At 40.5% G+C, this 20,758-nt stretch overlaps 1 protein-coding gene across 1 annotated transcript in view; it reads right to left on the bottom strand.

Annotated features, from left to right (window-relative positions):
- The window catches only part of LOC122797690 (squalene monooxygenase-like), a 748,040-nt gene that overhangs the window by 641,013 nt on the left and 86,269 nt on the right, over nt 1–20,758 (bottom strand). The window contains exon 3 of the mRNA XM_044066225.1: nt 17,335–17,506. Within this exon, the coding sequence (XP_043922160.1) occupies nt 17,335–17,506 (172 nt within the window). The remainder of the gene's footprint in view (nt 1–17,334; nt 17,507–20,758) is intronic.

Below are 20,758 nucleotides of genomic sequence, written 5' to 3'. Positions count from 1 at the left end.
TGGTGAGGGTAGGATGTTAGTCAGGGTCATCATGTTTGCATATACTACATGGTGTTGCATTGCTTACCACATGGCAATCATGCCTCAGCTGGTGCTGCAGGGCTGTCTATGCTGGATGCACATACTACACTCCCTGTACATGTTTGATAACAGGTTGTGTCAACTTAGGCATCCCTTTTACTATATGTGTGAGTCAGAGAGAGGTATAATTTCCTGGATTCCTACTGAGCCAGTGTATGTGCTATGCGTTGCCGCTTTGCCAAGGCCAAGGCATACTGGGCACGCCTCCTTCTGCCTACTGGGGCAGGCTCAGGTTGTTCCTCCTCAGAGTCACGCTCTGCCTGTGATTGGCTTGGCAATGGTGGGGGGCTGTTTGGCCCAGCCCTATGCTGGTCCTGCTGCAGCTGTTTTTGCAGAATCATATTATGTAGCATAGCACATACCATGACGATTTGGGTACATGTAGTTGGTGAGTACTGCAAGGCTCCACCAGATGTGTCCAGGCACCGGAAACATGACTTGAGCAGCCCAAACACATGCTCGATTACATTTCGTGTTTGTGCGTGTGCCTCATTATGGCGTTCTTGTTCAGGTGTGTGTGAATTTCTGATGGGTGTCATCAGCCACGGCTCCAGTGCATAGCCGGCATCCCCCACTAAGTGACCATGTGGGATGTCCCCATTGGCAAATGTCTGGTACAGCTGCGTCAGATGCCAGATATGTGAATCATGGTAGCTTCCAGGCCAGCCAGCACACACATTCATTACGCAACCTGGCAGTTGATGGAAGGGAAGCCCTTGCGGTTAATGTAGGCCCGACCCCGCTCACCGGTTGGTGCTTTGATGCATATATGCGTGCAGTCTATTGCACCCACTACTTCAGGGTATTCCGCTATTTGCTGGAAGAGATGCATATTGCTGGCCAATACCTCACGGGAATTGGGGAAATATACATGCTCACCGACATGTGCTGACATGGCGTCCAGGAACTGGTGCAGTACCCTGGATGCTGATGCCTGTGATATCCCCATCATATCACCAGTTGGCCTTTGGAAGGTACCTGTTGCTAGTATTCTTAGGCCAACACATACCTTGGTTTCCACTGGGATGGGTTCCCCTCTGTTGGTTCTGTGTGTGAGGCGTGGCCTGCACAGCTCAACAATTTGCTGCAGGAGGTCTCTGTCCACTCTATAGTGCTCCACTATCTCCAGCTCATGTAATCCCTGGTAGGTGACCCTGGGCCTGTGCACTCTTCTCCGTCTCCCAAATGTGGGTTGTCTGGCAGCATTTGCATAGTCACCACCCTCAGCAAGTTGCATATGTCTCCTTATAACAGCTATGGCAGCCCCTAGCATTTTTGGTCTGAGTGAAGCTTTTTCAGTATTCACTTCTAGTAGCTTACTCCTCTGTTGCAGTGTCTCTTGAGAAAAACATTCTGCACCATTGTTTGCAGTGTTTTAAGTGCTGGGCTGGGCTACTGTTCTGCCTGTGTAATTTCCTGCTTCTGATTGTTTTCACCTGCTAGCTCTGCCAGTAGTTTCTGCTAGCTTCCTACTATTTCCCATGCTTCCTTTTTCCCTGCTGTTTCCTCGGGGGGAGCAATGTGCATACCAGCATAAACATGCTCACAGTGGCTAACACACCTGCACACATGCTTAGACGGACTAGAATCTGCTTATTCGGGTTAAAATGCGCGCACACCAGTGCAAACAAGATTACATATGTTTAAACAGGCTCCTACATGCTTATTCTGCCTTAAACGTGCACACTCATGCTTACACGCGCGCACTCTGTCTTACTCATGCCTGCCCACGTGCACAAGCGTGCATGCACGCCCAGCAAGAAACTTCGGTGTTACCCATCGTGTACACCTTCCATTTCTTGGCTTTCCCATGCCTGCTTGTTGACACTCCTCTTTCCATGATGTGTGACTGACAGCTTTCACATGCCACTGTGCTCCAATGAGCTGCATTGCTTTCATACATTCCCCCCTGTGATATCACCTATCTCCTACTCTGTTACTCCCCCTTATCCTACTCCTACACTGCACAGATTGTGCTCATTTTCTATGTAACAGTGTGATTCACTGTCTTACCACTCATTTACATAGGATTGCCTACTAATGCTTAGTTACATGTCTTACACTCCGCTTCCCCCCTCAGCAACCCCTACTTGGTGGCCATGTTGTTTTACCCTGCTATTCCCTTCCATTGTATACTCATGCTTTGCATTAACCCACATTTGTGGGTTTATTATTTTTATTTTTTGTTTTTTTATAGCGCAGCCTGTTTGCGCGACGCTGCGCTACGTTTAAACATCGGCAATCGCCGAAAAAAATATATATTTTTATTTCATGTTTGCATCAGGGTACATTGCCAGTGGCCGCATATTTGGCCATTGGCATGCTGCCTGCAACATTTGCAACCTTTATTTGGAGTTGACATGGCTCCACTGTGTTATTTGCAGAACGGTACTCAGTTATCAACTGAGTACATTTCTGCAGATAACACGGCTCTTACACGGGCAGGTTTCTGCTTCCTGGATCACAAATTAACCTCATTTGCATGCCTTTTGGCTGCAAGTGAGGTAATTAGCATATCCACTCCCTGCCCGTGTAAGAGCCGTTTTAGGTGCTCTCTTACACACACAATCTGGCTGTTCCTGGATCGCGATGGCTGCATGGAGTCTTACACTATTCTTAGACTCCATGCAAGCCATCGTGAATCCTGCCCATAGTCTTTTAAAATGCTATAGGGTATTGTCTATTTTATGCATTTTCTACTGAAAGTATGAGTGTTGATGTTAAACATTCTCTGAATGGTTTGCCAGTAGAGATTAAATTTCAATGCAATTTGACTTTGCCTACTTTTATGGTTTATGATTTTAGAGGCTCTGACATCTGGATTAATAATGGTGTACGTTTGCTTATCAAAGAACTGAAAGCCTTAATAACATATTGGGCATTCTAATTATTTGAATCTTTCTATAAAATACTACTAATAATAAAGCGTTTGCCATCAAAGAGTCATGGCACAAGCCCCCTATCTCTATTACAGCAGCTATTATATTTTTGGGAATTAAAGAGCAGATGCTAGACTGGGGGTATCTGATGCTTGTAAAAATTATAAATGCATTACAGATGTTGATTTCAGGCTGACATGGCTCATATCACAACTCTTTCTTGTGAGTCTATAAAGCTTTTTATCTGCCTAGTCTAAACTTTTACTTCTACAACATAATGCCTTCCAGGTATCCTAGTTATGCTGTCAACATGGATTAGCAAATTATGTTTTATGCTAATGGAGGTACAGTTTTAACTATATGGGCCCACTCCACTCACAACTCATTTATTCTCTTTCCCTGCAGGATCTTTCCCATCTAGTTACTACCCCTAAAAGGCCTAACCACTTCTATGGTTTCAACTTTCTACTAAGCATTGCACTCTCTACAGACCTCCCAGATGCTACACTGTGGAGGTACGGCCTACTTTTATTAATAATCATTGATCCATATTCTGTTTTGGTCAATCAAGAAAACAAAGGTTAGCTGAATGAGTATCACTGTTATCCTGTTTTGCATTCAAGTCACTAAGAGTCTTGAGTGAACTCCATATAATACACTGGAGTTCCCTTTTAACCAACATTAATATGGAAAATCTCTGATAGATTGGCATCCTATCCATGCTTAGTCTCCCAGGTGTACACCTAATGAATTTTGCAATAGGTTCTACCTCTTCATGACCCCAAAATAAAATAACTGACTAATCAGAGAATGAATAAACAAATGAATGAATGATATGGAAACAACACTGCAATAACTCACAAATAATTTATGTCATTCAACATATTTTTCCTGTGATAATTTACAGAAGTTAAAGAATTATATGTTCATAACTGTAAGATGGCTTAAAGCAGACAAAAATACAGTCCCTACTGGAAACCAAAGATAAACAGGGACATCTGCTTTCAGGGATGAATGGGGATTTGGTTATGCTATCACACAGAAAAATGGATAGCCAGTTTTGCAAGGCCCCACTACATTGCTTATCCTACTGGAATGTTGCAGTCATATTTAAGAAATGATAGGTCTAAAAGCAGGAAACCCTCTGTTGGCTGCCTGGATGCTCTCCATGTGGGCCATACTCTTACCCTATTTACGGGAAAGAATGGGTGACAGCTGCCATTACAGTGGCTTGATAGCAGGCATGGAGCATGAAAACACATCAAATGAACAAAACAATAAGGACAAATTATATATACAATGAAAAGATACCATGAAACACGAACATCAGTTCATTTATTAGAACACAGTACTCTTACAGGATTTTCATTAAAATTGACACATCTTCCTTCAGTCTAACCAAACAGACCCTTACTTTTAGCAAATGTTTGGTGAGTCTGAAGCCATTTTCATCAACTCTTTAAGTGTACACATATCTAGATTTCTGCCACATAAAGCAAATAGTGATCTAATGAAATATTTCTTTAACCTACCTTTGTAATTTCATTCAGGATGTCCTATGCAGTACTTTCACCAGTACAGAACCCAATCCATCCCAGGGTACATTTTCAAAGTCATTTCAACCAAATCTATTACTGAATTGCAAAAAACGTGTGTGTTTGCACATTTTTCGCATCATGCAGCACCGCGAGGCTACAGTTAAACTATTCCAGGTGCCAGAAAGTCTGATCTTCAAATTTTCCTTTAGAACTAGCTGGTTTCTCAGTAGTAGCACTAAAATCTGAACCCCTGTGACTATCACTTGCTCTAGAACCTGCTGGAAAACACTAGGAAGCCTGAAACTGATACAAGCACTCAACTCTCCTTATCAATAAGGAGAAATTAATTGTAGGCACTAAACAGCTTATAATTGCAAAGTACCTTGCAAAGGTAAGGGAAAACAGCTCTTATACTTTACAAAAAAAGCACCTAAATAGGCATGTCCAAGGGTCAGCTTCCAGTGATTTTTCCTGTCCACCTGGTGAATCTGGGCATACTGGGGCAATGCGGCAACTGCCTCATGTACACAGATAACCCTCTCCTCCTACTACCCAACACTACAGCCTGCGAGAGATGCACTTACATAGCCAAACTGGAAGCAAAGCTCTCTCTGGCCAAGATTGTGCTAGACAGTCAAGAGGAGAAGATTAACACTTGCACTACACCTCAAGCAACTCATAGCCCTTCAAACCCCACACCGTCAACACCCACACATAGCAACACTAAACCCACATATGCAGAGGCCCTTAACATTAACCTGCCCAAGCAACAATGACCTCTGAAGCTGAAACGCAAACAAACACCAGTCACAACCAAAATGACACATAGCTCACAACAACAGTGTGCCACCCAACAACAGCCCCTAAGGCAAGACAATGTACCCAACACTTTAGTTATAGGTGACTCTATAGTCAGGCACACTGATGTCCCACTCACCAGGCTGAACAAAGAGAAAATTACAGTCAGCTGCCTGTCAGGTGCCAGGATACGCCACATAACGCATGCACTCAAGTCACTCCACAACAAGTACAAATATGACTCTGTCATTGTCCATGCTGGAGTGAATGACTTGAGACGTACCTCCCTGGACTACATAAAAAGAGACATGGAAGAGCTCTCGGATCATGTAGCCCAGGCAGGTATGACCCTAGCCCTGAGCAGCATCCTGCCTTCGCCCAGAATGATACCACAGTATAAGGACAAAATGATTGATTTCAACAATTGGCTAAGCTTCTGGTGTCATTCAAAGGGAATCCAGTATCTGTCTGCCTGGGAAGACATGATCGACAAACCACGATGCTTTGCCAGAGATGATCTGCACCTGTCACCCCTGGGATTCAGGTTACTGGCTAAAGCTCTTGCCACCCCTATAGTGCCTTTTTTAGGCAAGGTTCAAAGGACAAAACCACCACCATAACAGATACAAGCATACACAATCTGAAGGTAATGCTACTCAATGCTAGAAGTCTAAACCTCAAAATGCACTCTCTCGAGGTACTCCTAAAAATGGAGAACATCGATATCTGTGCAGTAACTGAGACCTGGTTCAAGGCTCCAGAGAGCACCCCTGCAATACCAGGCTACAACTCTTACCACACTTTTTGGCCATAAAACCAAGACCGAAAAACTAAAGTTGGAGGAGTGTCCATATTCACCAAGGATATGCACACCTCCAGGCTAGTTGCCCAACACAATGCATCTGAAATTCTACAGGTGCAACTAACACTAGGTAAGACTGCAATCCAAATTGTAGCTTGTTACAGATCCCCCACCATGCCCCTAGATTCTCACTACACCTTTCTAAACATACTGGAAAATATTAAGATACAGCCAAACACCCTAATACTTGGTGATTTCAACTACTCTGCCATTAACTGGGAAAACTACTCAGGTACCAACTCCTTTTCCCAACGGTTCTTGGAATTCATAAATTGCAATGCTCTGGGTCAACTAATCCATTGTCCAACCAGGGGCTCCAATATCCTAGACCTGGTCATTACCAACATGGGAGATAGATGCTCCACACCAGTGGTCACCCCTTCATTGGTCAGGTCTGACCATAAGCAAATCACCCTTGACATCCACATCCCACCCCCACCCCCCAGTAAGGAAACCTCCTTAAAAAACTTCTCTAAAACCAACTTCATGCTACTGAAGTCAGAAGTGACAAACTTCATGACACCCATGCAGACGGGATCTGAAAGTTCGACTGCAGAATCCTACACTAAGGCACTGTACGAGCACATCCACTCGTGCATGCATCGTGCCATCCCAAATAGAACCAAGATGCACTCCTCCAAAAAAAGGAAGCCAATATGATGGTCCCCTGCTATAAACAAACTATACAACAGAAGGAAGAAACTGTTGCAGAAAAGAGGAATATCCCAGCATGCAAAAAACTCACTCACCAGCCTCAGTAAGAATCTGAGATCCCTCATAAAATCCTCAAACACTAGTTACGAAAATAAAATTGCCAAAGATTCCAAAGACAACCACAAGGCATTCTATAGTTATGTCAAGAATCTAAATGGCAATGTTCAGATCTGCTCTGAGCTACAACAGAATGGCATTAAATATACTGATCCCAAGCATATTGCCAATATCCTGGCAGATCGATTTAGTGCCAACTTCACCCCCTAAAGGGCCCATCTCAATAACAAATGATTGCAAAATTCTGGTAATCACGGCCACACAGGTAGAAACCGCACTCTCCAAAGCTAAGAATACAGCATCCATGGGACCAGATGACATCCCAGGCTGTGTACTACATGAACTACAAAATGAACTGGCACCTCACCTAAGTGTCATGTTTAATCATAGCCTCACCTCAGGCTTCGTGCCCACTGAGTGGTGCACAGCTACAGTTATCCCACTCCACAAGGGGGGATCCACCTTGGATCCCAGAAACTACCATCCCATCAGTCTTGTGAGCCTGATCTGCAAGGGCATGGAACACATTATCATGGAACTTATAAACAAAGACATTGGCAACCTTCAAACACTGGGCCCCACCCAATTTGGGTTTGTGAAGGGCAGATCTTGTCTCCTGAACCTGACTGACTTCTTCGAATCAGTCTCCAGAGCTGTGGACAAGGGTAAGGCAGTCCACACAGCCTATCTGGACCTTGCCAAGGCCTTCAACACCATTCCCCACTCTGGAATCATAGATAAACTTACTAAGCTGGGATTAAATCCCTACGTCACTCGATGGGTTGCCAACTGGCTTACTGATAGAACCCAGACTGTAAAAGTAGCCAACTCCAAATCCAGCTCCAGACAAGTGAGAAGTGAAGTACCTCAGGGTTCAGTCCTGGGACCACTCTTGTTTGGCATCTACTTCTCTGAAGTACAGGCCCACACTAAGGGACTCTGGCTAACAAAGTTCGCAGATGACTGCAAACTGGGAGCCATTATTGAATCCCCAAATGATGTGGATATTCTACAAAAGGGCTTTACAGAAACAGATGCCTGATGCCAGAGCCATGGGCTCAAGCTTAATGCCAAGAAATGTATAGTTATTCCCTTTGGAAAAAAATATGTACCCAGGAATTACCACATAGGTGGTAGTACACTAAACATTGAAAGCGTGATGAGAGACTTAGGGACACAGGTGGTGAGTGGTCTCACTTTCGATAACCACATCGCCATAACAGTCAGGAAATCCTTCTATGTGGCACACCTCATCACTAAGGGCTTTTCATTCAGAAAAAAGAATTTCATTGTCCCACTGTACTCATCCCTCATTAGAGCCATTATAGAGTATAATACCCCATTTGGTATGTACCTTAAAAGACATCTGCAACAGCTGGAAAGGACACAGAAATACCTCACTAAAAGAATTACAGGCCTAAAGCAGATGCCATATGCTGCCATATGCTGACCATCTAAAAAAACTTCAGCTATACTCTGTGACACATTGTCTACTCAGAGACGATCTCTGCTTAATATACAAGGCCATGTCAAACCCTGAGCTGTTGGACATGCTCCACTTAAAGAAATCTCAATTCCTCAGAGCCACATGCTCCAGGGATCTAAACCTTGTCATCACAATGAACAAAACATGCTGGAAGGATAGGTTCCTGACCCAAAGACTCCCCATACTCTGGAATAGACTGCCCATACATGTCAAGCAGAGTGCCTCCTTGGCCCTCTTCAAAAGGAACCTTGATGATTGGATGGAAGATAGGAAATTCACCCCAGGGATCATGTTAGTCGCCCTGCTAGACAGGGGTCCAGAGAAGTAAATATTGTGGGATGAAATATCCGGGGAATTGTTATAGCTAGGTTTGTATAGGTCCTAGGGACAATAGCCTAGTACCAACCTATGAACCTATGAACCTATAAGCTTCAAGACAAATAGGTTTGTGTTGACCTGGTCCACCACAAAGCTTTTATTGAAATAGTTTCAAAAAGCTTACAGTTTGCAGATTTAAACTGTTTTTGTTATTTGATATAGTTCTAAAATCTTGCAAGAATTGTGTTATTGTGCACTTATCCAAAACTACCAATCTATTTTCCACAGTTATTTTTCAACCCATCTCCCACATGACACTGTTCAGCAAAAATTATAGACAAACCAGTTTGTAAGCATGTGCTAGATTTTGTGGACACAGAAGGCCTATTGAGCTGCTCATAACATTATTTTAAATGGCTTTAATACCCTCATGGCACTAGTACTGTTACTGATACCATTTTTATATAAAAAAGGACTTATTAAGTGTTGCATTTCATTTGACATTAAGAGACCTTTAAATCTGGTTGATTACTGTTTGCAGACTTGATGAGAAATATAAAGCAAACTTCACTGCTAAAGGCAGACGCACGTCAAAAACAAACACTAAGAGTCAAAATTGTAGGGCGGTCACCACAGCAAGAAACAAATGCAGGATATAATAAAAACAGTCTTCTTTATTCAGTAGTTAGTGCTTTTGTGGGGTTACTACTTCTTCAGAACAAGATAAAAACCAATAACACAGTCAGGATATATATTAACATCCAACCAGTAAAAGCATGCCTCTTTTAACCCTGGACACAATAGGTTCAGTTTTAGAGCTCTGCAGCTTTTTTCCCTTAATACAAGGGGTGGTGATTTTAATAATTACATTGAGAAGATGGAGCTCAAATGGATTATAGCCCTCCAAGCACATATATTGCTTGGCTTGAATTGTGGCCTGCCCCTCAAACCTGTTTTGAAGGTGAGGCAGTAGCTTAATTTAGTCATATCTTTTTATTGGCTTTTTTGTTGTTCTTATGTTTTTATTGGTTGGATGTTAATATATATTCTGACTGTGTTATTGGTTTTTATCTCGGTCTGAAGAAGCAGTATCCTAGTGAAAGTGCAAACCACTTAAGAAAGTTTTTTTTATTATATCCTGCATTTGTTTCTTACTATGGTGGCCGACCTATAATTTTGATTCTTAGTGTTTGACAGGCTTGCCAGTTTGGGTTTTGCAAAAAGCTCAACTGCATACTTTTTGAACTATCTTGGTTCTTGTCCTGTGAAAACTGATTTATCCTACAAAACTGTACTCTGGTGTATCTGGGGTTTCGTTTTACGTTTAGTTCAGTTCAACTGATTTACCAACCTCCTCAAACTGGATCTCTATGGCTTGTCAGCTGCTTTTTGGTGGGTGATCTAGTAAATTGCAGGAACAAGTCTCCATTCAAGAAGATTTTGATAATGTATGAAATGGAATTTGTTTGAGGCTAGCAAATTGATTGTCACCACAGAAACAAATGCTGGTTTTCTAATACACCACAAAAATTGTTACATTGGCCATCTGGACCTTGAAGAACCCTTTTACCATACAAGTCTCTTCTCTTTGTAATTTTAGATGGCTGGAATATAGAGTGCTATTTGTTCTCTCTTAATCTATACTCTGGAAAAAAAAACACAAGGCAACTCATGACAAATTTGGATATGAGCAATGCATGTGCCAGGCTTTACACTCCTGAATTAGATTAGCGTTTGGCAATTTCCTAACACCTAAATTGGAAAAGGATGCTTTACTCTGTCTTAACAATGCTGAGCTGCTTCATGCTATGTTTAATAAAGGCACTACTTTGATAGCCATAATAGGATATTATAATGAGGTATTGTATCTTCAGCCTGTTGATTAAGATTAAGACTAAGAAGAATCTAAAACAGACCTCTGCAGGATAAACAACAAGGTTAGGCAAAGATAGGCAATAACCAGTGAGATGGCTAGCAATTCGTATTTATGATTATGTGACTGCATATGTTGGGTGTGTATACAACTAATCTGTCTATCTATCTATCTATCTATCTATCTATCTATCTATCTATCTATCTATCTGTCTGTCTGTCTATCTATCTATCTATCTATCTATCTATCTATCTATCTATCTATCTATCTATTTATCTCTCTCTATCACTCTATCTACCTATCTATTTTCCAAGTTGCTTATTCATCGGTTGACATTTGTAATTTGTTAAATTATGCATAGTTAAGATGAGAAGCTAGATTGATAGAACCTTCTACACTGTGAATTGGCCGCAGTGCACTTAGACTCATAGTTCACTATAACACATAATTGTGTGTCTGTCAGTATGTGCTCACTGTGATATATAGTGAAATGAAATATGCACTAAGGAGTAGCTCACTAAACAGTTCATTTCAACTGTTAACTGAGTACTGCACATAAGTACATGGAACTCAAGAGAATGGGTATGTGGTAGCAAGGCAGGAAACACAACATATTACCTTAGACACCCACAACATACATGAGTTGAAGGAGTTATTGGTGAATAAAAACCTGTGTATGCCCTTCCTTTGAACCTAGCAAACTGTGCTTTGAAAAGGGGGCATACCCAAAATGATGCACAGCATATCGGACTGGGTGCTTTGCAGAACTATAGTGCTGTTAGTGCTACAAGATAGGGAACATGATTTTAGAAGAGTACACATTATAACAAATGATGCACTCTACAGATTAAAGGCATGTTTAACAGTGGAAGACTTGACAATGCATTACAGATGTGGACAGATAGTACACTGAATATCCTACATTTGTGCATTACATGGCACTACCAATGTATGAACATAACTGGTGAGGGAGAAAATGGCCAAAGACAACATGGACAACAGGATGGCAAAGTAGTGCAGTGGTTGAGTTATCACCTTACAGCAAGAGGTTCTCCAGTTTGATTCTCATCTAGGGTGCCTTCTGTGCAGAGTCTGTATGTCCTGCCTGCATTTGTGTGGGTTTCTTCTGGATACTCCAGTTTCTTCCCATATCATAAAGACATACGTCTGGTGCATTTCTCCCTGGGCCTCCACTGAAAATGGGCTTTGTTCCAAGTCAGAGTTTCCAGATAAATAAAATGTATGCTTATGTAATGTGTAACACACACACACATGCAAACGTGTGTGCGCGTACATAATTTATTTTCCAAACACCTATATGTGTGAGTATGCCAGTTGTGTGTGCACTGAAGCCCTGGCCTGTGCATAAGATTCTATAAATGTAACACAAACACCTTCATTTACTGTACTCTAATAGCAGTACAATAGCTGCTGTGTAGTCACTAAATGTCTGTAACCATGTTGTAGTGTAGTTACACATGACAACTTTTTGGTATACAGTGTAGCTGTGTATGAATTGCATTACCACTGTTATCCATGCTGAATTATTCGTTTATACAAGTACTGCACACCATTTACACATCCTGATGGGCAGTAACGTATCCCCTTTACAGCGCTTCTAGTTTACTGTTCTATGGTTCTATGTGGTACAAGGGTTAATGTTGTCGCTTCGCAGCAAGAGGATCTCCGGTTTCGATTTTTGGCTGGGGTGTCTTCTGTTCAGAGTCTGCATGTCCTCCCTGCATTGGTATGGGTTTTCTCCAGGTGCTCCTGTTTCCTCCCACATTGCAAAGACATTTGTCTGGAGCATTTCTCCCCGGGCATCCACTGAAAGTTGGCTCATTCCAAGTCGGACTTTCCCGGTTAACAAATGTTAAATAAGTAAAATGTGTAGCCATTTTCCATACCTTGTTCATTCACTTCCCCTGCTTATTGCATATTGTGCCTTTAATGTTTTTCTTAGAGATGCTTAGCACAATGGCAGGAAATGGAAGATAATGAGATGATACATTTGTCCTTTACTGGCGTAAGTCATATGCTTCTTGTATACTCATGTCACACCATTTATTGATGAGGGGTAACACAGACTCATGTCATGTGACAATGATGATAAACTGGATGAGCTGTACTGAAATGAGGAGCAGGAGAAGTAGGGCTGTACCTGTAAGAAGGGCTGGTGTATTTGGGGCAGAATTCTCTACGTAGTGCTACAGAAGTGTGTGCATGAATCTATCAGAAAGGAGTTACTGTGCTGTGCTACACACCATACCAACTCTGTGCCAATGCAGGAAAGGCAAGTAGTCAGCTCAGGTGTGGAAGTCAATGTAGGAAAGGCAGGTAGTCAGCTCAGGTGTGGAAGTCAATGTAGGAAAGGCAGGTAGTCAGCTCAGGTGTGGAAGTCAATGTAGGAAAGGCAGGTAGTCAGCTCAGATGTGAAAGTTAATGTAGGGAAGGCAGGTAGTCAGCTCAGGTGTGGCAGTGAGGTTTAGGAAGGTAAGCAGAGTGAAGTCAATGAAGGTTGCTTGCAGGAAGTATGGAAAGAGCAGTGTCATATTATTAGGGAGAGCTATAGAGTACACAGGTACGTATAAAATTCATTCAGGTCATCAATGGTGCATGCAGATTTCACACCTTATGTCATCCTTGAAGAACAGACTCCTCCACAGTCCAGCTTGTTTCTGGGTACCATTAACACATCCTAAGCATAATATGCAGAGGATACAATATGAAAACTATGCGGGTAGATAGTCTGTTGATCGAGGAGAGGCAAAGGCATTTAAGTTAAGCAGACTGAAATTTAAGAAGGTGAATAGCAAATGATTATTGTGGACAACCTAATGGTTCGGGTTAGGACGAGAGACAGACAGACAACAGTGTCTTATCTTAGGTGATAAGAGCATAAATGCATCACAAACAGCATGAACCAAACACATTGACTCAAATACGCTGAGACTCTTAAATGCAACCTTTGTAAATCCCAAAAAATTCCTAGATGAAGCACACATAACAGATACCCTCAGCAGCCCCAAATACACTCTTTCAGAACATATAGACATATCTCATAGAGCCTCTACATTTAAACCCATAAGGCAAGCCACAAAACAGCCAAAGATTCTGGTCATTGGAGACTGCATTATGAGACACATAGATGCCCCTCTCACCAGTCTCAGTAAGGAGAAAGTAGCAATCAGTTACTTAACAGGGGGCCAGAATCCACCACATTACACATGTACTTAGGTCATTGGACCACAAGTATCAGTATGACTCAGTCATAGCCCATGCAGGTGTAAATGACCTGAGACATACCTCCTTAGACTATATGAAAAGAGACATGCTAGAGCAATTGGAATATGTGTCCTAGGCTGGAATGAACCTAACATTAAGCAGTATTCTTCCTTCTTGAAGGATGATGCCACAATACAGATAGAAGATGACTGACTTTAATAAGCGGCTTCGTTTCTGGTGTCATAGTAAGAGGGTGCAACATTTGTCTGCATGGAAGGAGATGGTCAACAGATGATGCTGCTTTGCAGGGGATGGTTTGCACCTCTCCCCTCAAGGCTTTTGAATATTAGCTAAAACATTATTTTCCAATTTCTTTTTAAAACAATGCCAGCTAGACAGTCCTTCCAACATAGCAAATCAAAACCAAGAAAAGCTAAAGGAGTTACTGCTTAATGCAAGGAGTAAAAAGAAAAAAACTCCACCCCCTGCAAGCTGTCCTCACCCTAGAGAATACTGACATCTCTGCAGTCACTGAGACAAGGAGTAAAACCATGGACAGCAATCAGGCAGTGCAAGACTATAATGCCTTCTGCACATTTATACAAGCCACTACACAGACAGAGACTAAATGTGGAGGTATCTCAATCTACATCAAAACAAATATACCTGGAGGCTGGTTAAACATGACAATGCACTTGAACTTCTCCATGTTCAGATCACCAAAGGTAAAATCCCATATCACTTCTATGCAAACTATGGGTCCCCCTCTATGATCCAGGAAACTAATAACACACATTTAAGCTTACTGGACACATTAATCAATAGCATAATCATGCATGACTTTAATTACCCAACTATTTACCAGGAATCACATGACACCAAATGTGCAGGCACAGAGATTCCTGGAATTTGTAAACACAAACTCACTGGGCCAGACTATTATTATGCCAAGCAGAGACACAAACCTACAGGATCTGGTCCTCACTAATATGGCAGTGTGCTGCACATCTCCTAGTGTAATGTCCTCTCTAGTAATGTCAGACCACAAAATGAGACTAAGTTTCTGCTATTAAGTGATAACCTGGCAACATTTGAAGCTACCCAAAACTCTGAGCACACTGCTGCCTATGTTGAACTGTTCACATAAACCCTAAGCTGTACCTACCAGGAATAAATACAGAATAAATACAGATTTAACTAAAAAAACAGGCCACCTTGGTGGAATCAAAACATCAATAAGCTGCATAACAGATGGCAGAAAGAAGAAATTCATGGCAAAAGCTAGCAGGTGGAGTGCCCAGCAGGGTAAAAGTGTTCACATCAAATTAAATAAACAGCTCAGAGGGCAAATAAAGTCTATCAAAGCCAATTTTGAGGTAAAGGTCCCCTTCCAGGCAAAGGAAAATCATATGGCATTCATTAGCTATGTTTACAACCTCAAAAGTTATACACAGTTGTGTCCTGAGCTCATTGTTAATGGAGCCACCTACATTGAACCAGAAGCAAACCTACTGACAGGCAAATTCAAATCTAACTTTATTGGTCTCTCCTCCAGCCTTTCCCTGGGAAATACCATCAAATATAACCCCCCCCCCCAACTATCACTAAGGACCAGGTCATCAGTGGTCTCTCTAACGCCAAGAACACTGCATTAATGGACCTTCTAGAATCAGTATTTAATCTCAGCCTCCAAACAGGCATCATGACACTCGAATGGAGAATTTCAATAGTCATTCCTTTGCACAAAGTCAGGCCATCTACTGACCCTGGAAACTACACACTCATAAGTCTCACTAGTCTCATATGCAAAGCCACAGAAATAATTATCATGGAAATTATCTATAATAACATAGGAAATCTCTATATACTAGCTCTAACCCAGTTTGATTTCATGACAGGCAGTTTGTGCATACTCATACTGGTGGATACAACAATGGATGAGGGCAAAAAGGTTCACACTGCCTACCTTGAAATGGCCAAAGCATTTGACACAATATCTCACTTAAGCAACACTGACAAATTCAGGAGGTTATGGATAAACCCTTATGTCACCCAGGGGATTACCAGCTGGCCCAGAGACAGGATCCAGGAAGTTAGAATTGGAGAGTCCATCTCTACAAAAAGGCCAGTCACCAGTGGAGTCCTTCAGGGATTGATCCTGGGGCCTCTCCTTTTTGGCATCTACTTCTCTAAAGTCAAGGCCAATGTTAAGGACCTCTGGATGATCAAATTTGCAAAGGATTGCAAATTAAAAGCAATCAGAGAATCCCCCCACTAACACCAATGTTCTTCAAGAAGAACTGAGACAGACAAACAACTAGTGTCCAAACCATTAACTAAAACTAAATGTAAGAAATGCATAATAGCATAATTGGGGAAGTCAGCCACCCTTGGTAACTACCATATTGACAACACACCCCTAACAGTAGAGCCAGTAGTCAGGGACTTGGAGATACACATAGACAATAATCCAGCCTTTAATCATCACATGTCTATGGTACTGAGGAAATCATTCTATATTGCACAACCTATATACAAAGGTATAGCATCTAAGTCCAAGGAGGTCATTGTTACACTGTACTTGGCATTCATCAGACCTGTCTTTGAGTACAGTGCCACCTTTGGTATGTACCTAACCAGGCACATCCAACAATAGGAACATCCACAGAGGTCCCTCACTAAAAGAATACATGATGTAAATAACATGTCTTGTGTGACCACCTCACAGCACTACTTGTTTTAGCCAATGGATTTTTGATGGGTTTTGTATTTAAATGAAATTTGGATGGTGGTGTGATGTATTCTGATGAAGACCATGTTAATTAGGGAAGAAAGTGCTCAATATTGTTGTCTGTCTGTGTGGATTTCATATTACATGTTGGATTTTAACTTGAAGGACCCTTAGTTTGGTGTGTTTTACTTTTAAATTTTGAGTCATTTTCTACATGCTGCACCATTGGATTTATTCCTAACTAATCCAACTTAAGTCCAACTTAGACAACTGAGTAGGGAATGGAAATTCACTCCTGGTGTGGCAACTCTAAAGGACATAGACATCCTATAAATGGTTCATCTTCCAGGCCCCTGTTTGTAAATGGTTCATCTTACAAGCTGCTGCCAAGGGTACCAGAACTTGTCAGAGATTTGCAGTGCATGGCTAGGCTTAAAAAGGCCCAGACATTGTTAGCCTAGTATGTACCTATGAACCTTTGAGCCTTTGAAATGAAAAAAAAAATGTGATCCTCTTGTTCATGCTTTTTTTACAACTCCTAGTGACTATTGACAAAGCAATGACAGGTAGCTCATACCTGAGCTGGGATAAGCGTAACTCTTTGCCAGTATGGGATTGAGTTCAATATTTCAGTATTCATTTTTTATCCCAAATGTACATTATTAATATCATTCATGATGCAATGACAGGTTTTCAGAACTATAAAACTCTACATCATCATCATCACTATCATAATTTAACACAAAACAGGTAATGGTTTTTGTCTTCCTACCAGGTGTTTGGGGGTAAACGTTTTCCATTATATAATCCTTTAAGTTTCTTGGAGGCTGTCCTATGAAGTTTATTAATATTCTGGTTTCAGTAGAAGAAAGCTGATAGAAATACACCACGATTGTTTCATATGTCAGTATTATCAACTTAGTTGTCTTCCATTCTGGAGGAGTCTAGAAGAAAAAGAGAAAGATCAGAAGTGGTAGACCAACATATTTAACAGTTTGAAATTCAATTAGCAAAGTATATTGAGGAAGTTAAAATCCATTATGTTCTTAAACAGTCTTGGTAAAAAGCTGCCTTCATGAGTCATCTGAAACAGCAGTGACACAAAAGTTAAGACCAAAACTTCTGACTATGTTAAACAAATAAATATGACTGTACACTAAGTTATGTTTGATTTCTACGAATCAGCAAAACTATAACTTATTCTACTGTGTGAAACAGGGGTATCAAAATGGTATTTATCTTCATAAAGCAGGGAGAGAATGCATAAACAACTAACAAATGGCAGTAATATGACAGGTATAAATACAGTATTCAGAAATCTTCCTAAATAACAATAGAGGAATATTAAAATCACTAGTGTTCTTGAACAGTTTAAACACAGTAGTCAGAAATGTATATCTATATATATCACGGTAGTCAAAAAATGTATATCTATATATATATATATATATATATATATTTATATATATATATATATATATATATATATAATATATATATATATATATATCTATATATATATATATATATATATTTATATATATACATATATATATATATATATATATATATATTTTTTTTTTTTTTTTCTTTTTTTAACTTTTCCTAATCTAGTTAATGAGAATTTGTTTGTTGCAGAAATCAGTTGCTGTGGAAAATGTAATAGTATATAATTAAAATGATGGTGTCACTAACCACTTTTAATTAAAAAAATGGAAAACTGTCAAAAAGTGACATAATCTATAGATTTACTGCAATTAATATTGTGTGCATAATATATTCACTTGATCAGAGTTCTTTGACATGTAGATGCATCCAAAATACTGATGTCTAAGAAATGTACATAAAATTATTGTTTTGCAATGTAAACTGCTGTGTTGTATACAAAAATAGGTATAGAGGGGACACAGACTCCCTAGCTCCCCCTCAAATAATATACCCATTACAAATTTATTTTATTTTAGGCAAAACCATATACTTAAATCTTCTTTTAATAGCCATTATGTTTATGCAAAGTTCTCTGACATCAGTATTCTCAGTGCATTCCTGGTTCAGAAAATGCTTTCAAGGCAAGATACCTTCACCCCCTAAGCTTATATATATCAGAGACACACATCCTTGGAAAGAAGAGAAGTCAGTAAAAGGAGGGAATCACTAATTCTGCACCCGTAGAAATCATGCTGGCAGTGATTTCCTATGAATAGCATCAGTCTTGGAGTTCAGCATCAGGGAGTTGAAATTTTTCAGATGGAGGCTCATTAACTTTGGACTTCATTTGGTGTAGGGAAGCCTCAAAAAACTGCATATGAGGAAAATGTGTCTCAATGAACCAGATTACTACTATAATTATAGAATAGGACCATAGGATCATAAGATCATAGGAAATGCAAGACAAGTCAGTCACAAGACAATTGTTTTTCCCGCTCATTTGCAATCTGCGGATCTTATTACTGCATGTTTAGAGTGCTCGTTCCAGTTCGACTGAATTGTTTATATTATATTATCAGGAGCCGTTGTTTCCAGTTCATTTGTGTTACAATTGGCACCTTGTCAATACCATCCACTGTAACCCTACCTTGTCATCCAGGGTTAACTTGAAGAATGTCAAGGTGTCACTTTGTCTAACCTGAAGAAGAAGTGTGTTGTACAAATGGGGTACACACTGGGAAATAAATTTGCCTCTCAGGTGCATTTCATTTATATTCTGGTGAAAATTCAGTTCCCTAGATATAGTATTAGAGTAACTATCAGACTTGCAAAGGTACATGTGATCAAGGAAGATGGTTGTTCCTAATGACACAGATGGTCTTGCAACATCTTATAAGAAACAAAGTAAAGAGACACTACTTTAGGACTTTTCTGGCTGCTCAAGTATTTTAGGAAAACAATTTTCCTGGTTAGAAATCTCTGAGGGCTTTCCATTTATTTTTATGTCTAGAAAAGTACATCCAAAGGAGGGTATGACATTCAATAACTGGTCTAATAAGAGCCACATATAGAGCAATGATAACTTCCTTAGACTTGGATGATATGCCTTTAGATATTAGTTGTGTTACAAGTGACAAGGATTTAGGTTCTGTGATCCCAGACTACATTATTATTTTGGGGAGCTGGCTATATTGTACAATGAGGGAGAGATTTGTTTACTAAATGTGGAGATGCTACATTTTTTCACATTTAATTTTCATTTTTTTTAATGTTCTTTGTTCCACTTGATTAAGTGAGTTAGGTCCTGATATAACGAAAGGGTATCAGCGAGTGACTTCATCATAAAACATAAACTGCAGTCATCTGCAAACTTAACCAAAGGTCCTGATTAGCAGTCTGGAGCATGGAGAAGTAGATGTTTAAAAACAGGAGTCTCACTACTGAACTTTGGGACAATCACTAGTTATTTTCATACTTTTTGAGCAGCCACCTACCACCTTAACTATATGGGCTATAATTTTCAGACACCCCCCCCCCCCACAGCTGACCACCAACTGCCTTCAACTACTGTCCTTGTTCAGTAAGTCTACCAGAACCAACTTATCCTTCCCCAGACTTAAACTGACCAATGTCCAGGGCCAGTGAGATGATCAAGGATGCTGGTGTAGCACTGTACTGCTGCTGGGCAGTGTACCCGAATTCCTGCCACCCTGTAGCAGCCTTGTGAGCTCCACAGCCTTTGGTAAGTGTATGCATATCTCTGTGATTTCAGACAAATCATTAACACTCTCAGTACCAATCAAGTAGTGGGCACAAATAATTTTCTTTATACTAGGCTTTTTGCTGTCAGGATTTAATGTATAATGTTTGAATATTCTCTTTAGTAATTTCAAAAATTCGTTATTGAGCTCCATCCATTCTTTATAATTTTAATGTTCTTTTCTTTTGTCAGCACTGACTTAAGTACACAAGTCTGGACTAGGACTGTTCTCTTTTTCCTGTCTCCTCTAACCCTCTGTGCCACACCAATTCCAAATCTCAAATAGCTCTCAAAACTAGGGTATTTATTTCCAAAAATACATTCTACTGTTTCTTGGAGCTGTTTCCCTCTATTATGAGTTCTACAACATGTCTAAAACATATATGACACTCCTACCTGCTGTACTCCACGTCTCCAGCATATTATTTGTGGATCTACCTTTTTTTATTAACCACTTGGAAGTTAAACATCAGAAGTATAGACTATTCAACTGCTGTTCCCCTACTTT

This window comes from Protopterus annectens, chromosome 3.part1 (assembly GCF_019279795.1).
Source record: "Protopterus annectens isolate FY-2018-M chromosome 3.part1, PAN1.0, whole genome shotgun sequence".
Lineage (NCBI taxonomy): Eukaryota > Metazoa > Chordata > Ceratodontiformes > Protopteridae > Protopterus > Protopterus annectens.
This window is presented reverse-complemented; position numbering and strand designations above follow the sequence as displayed.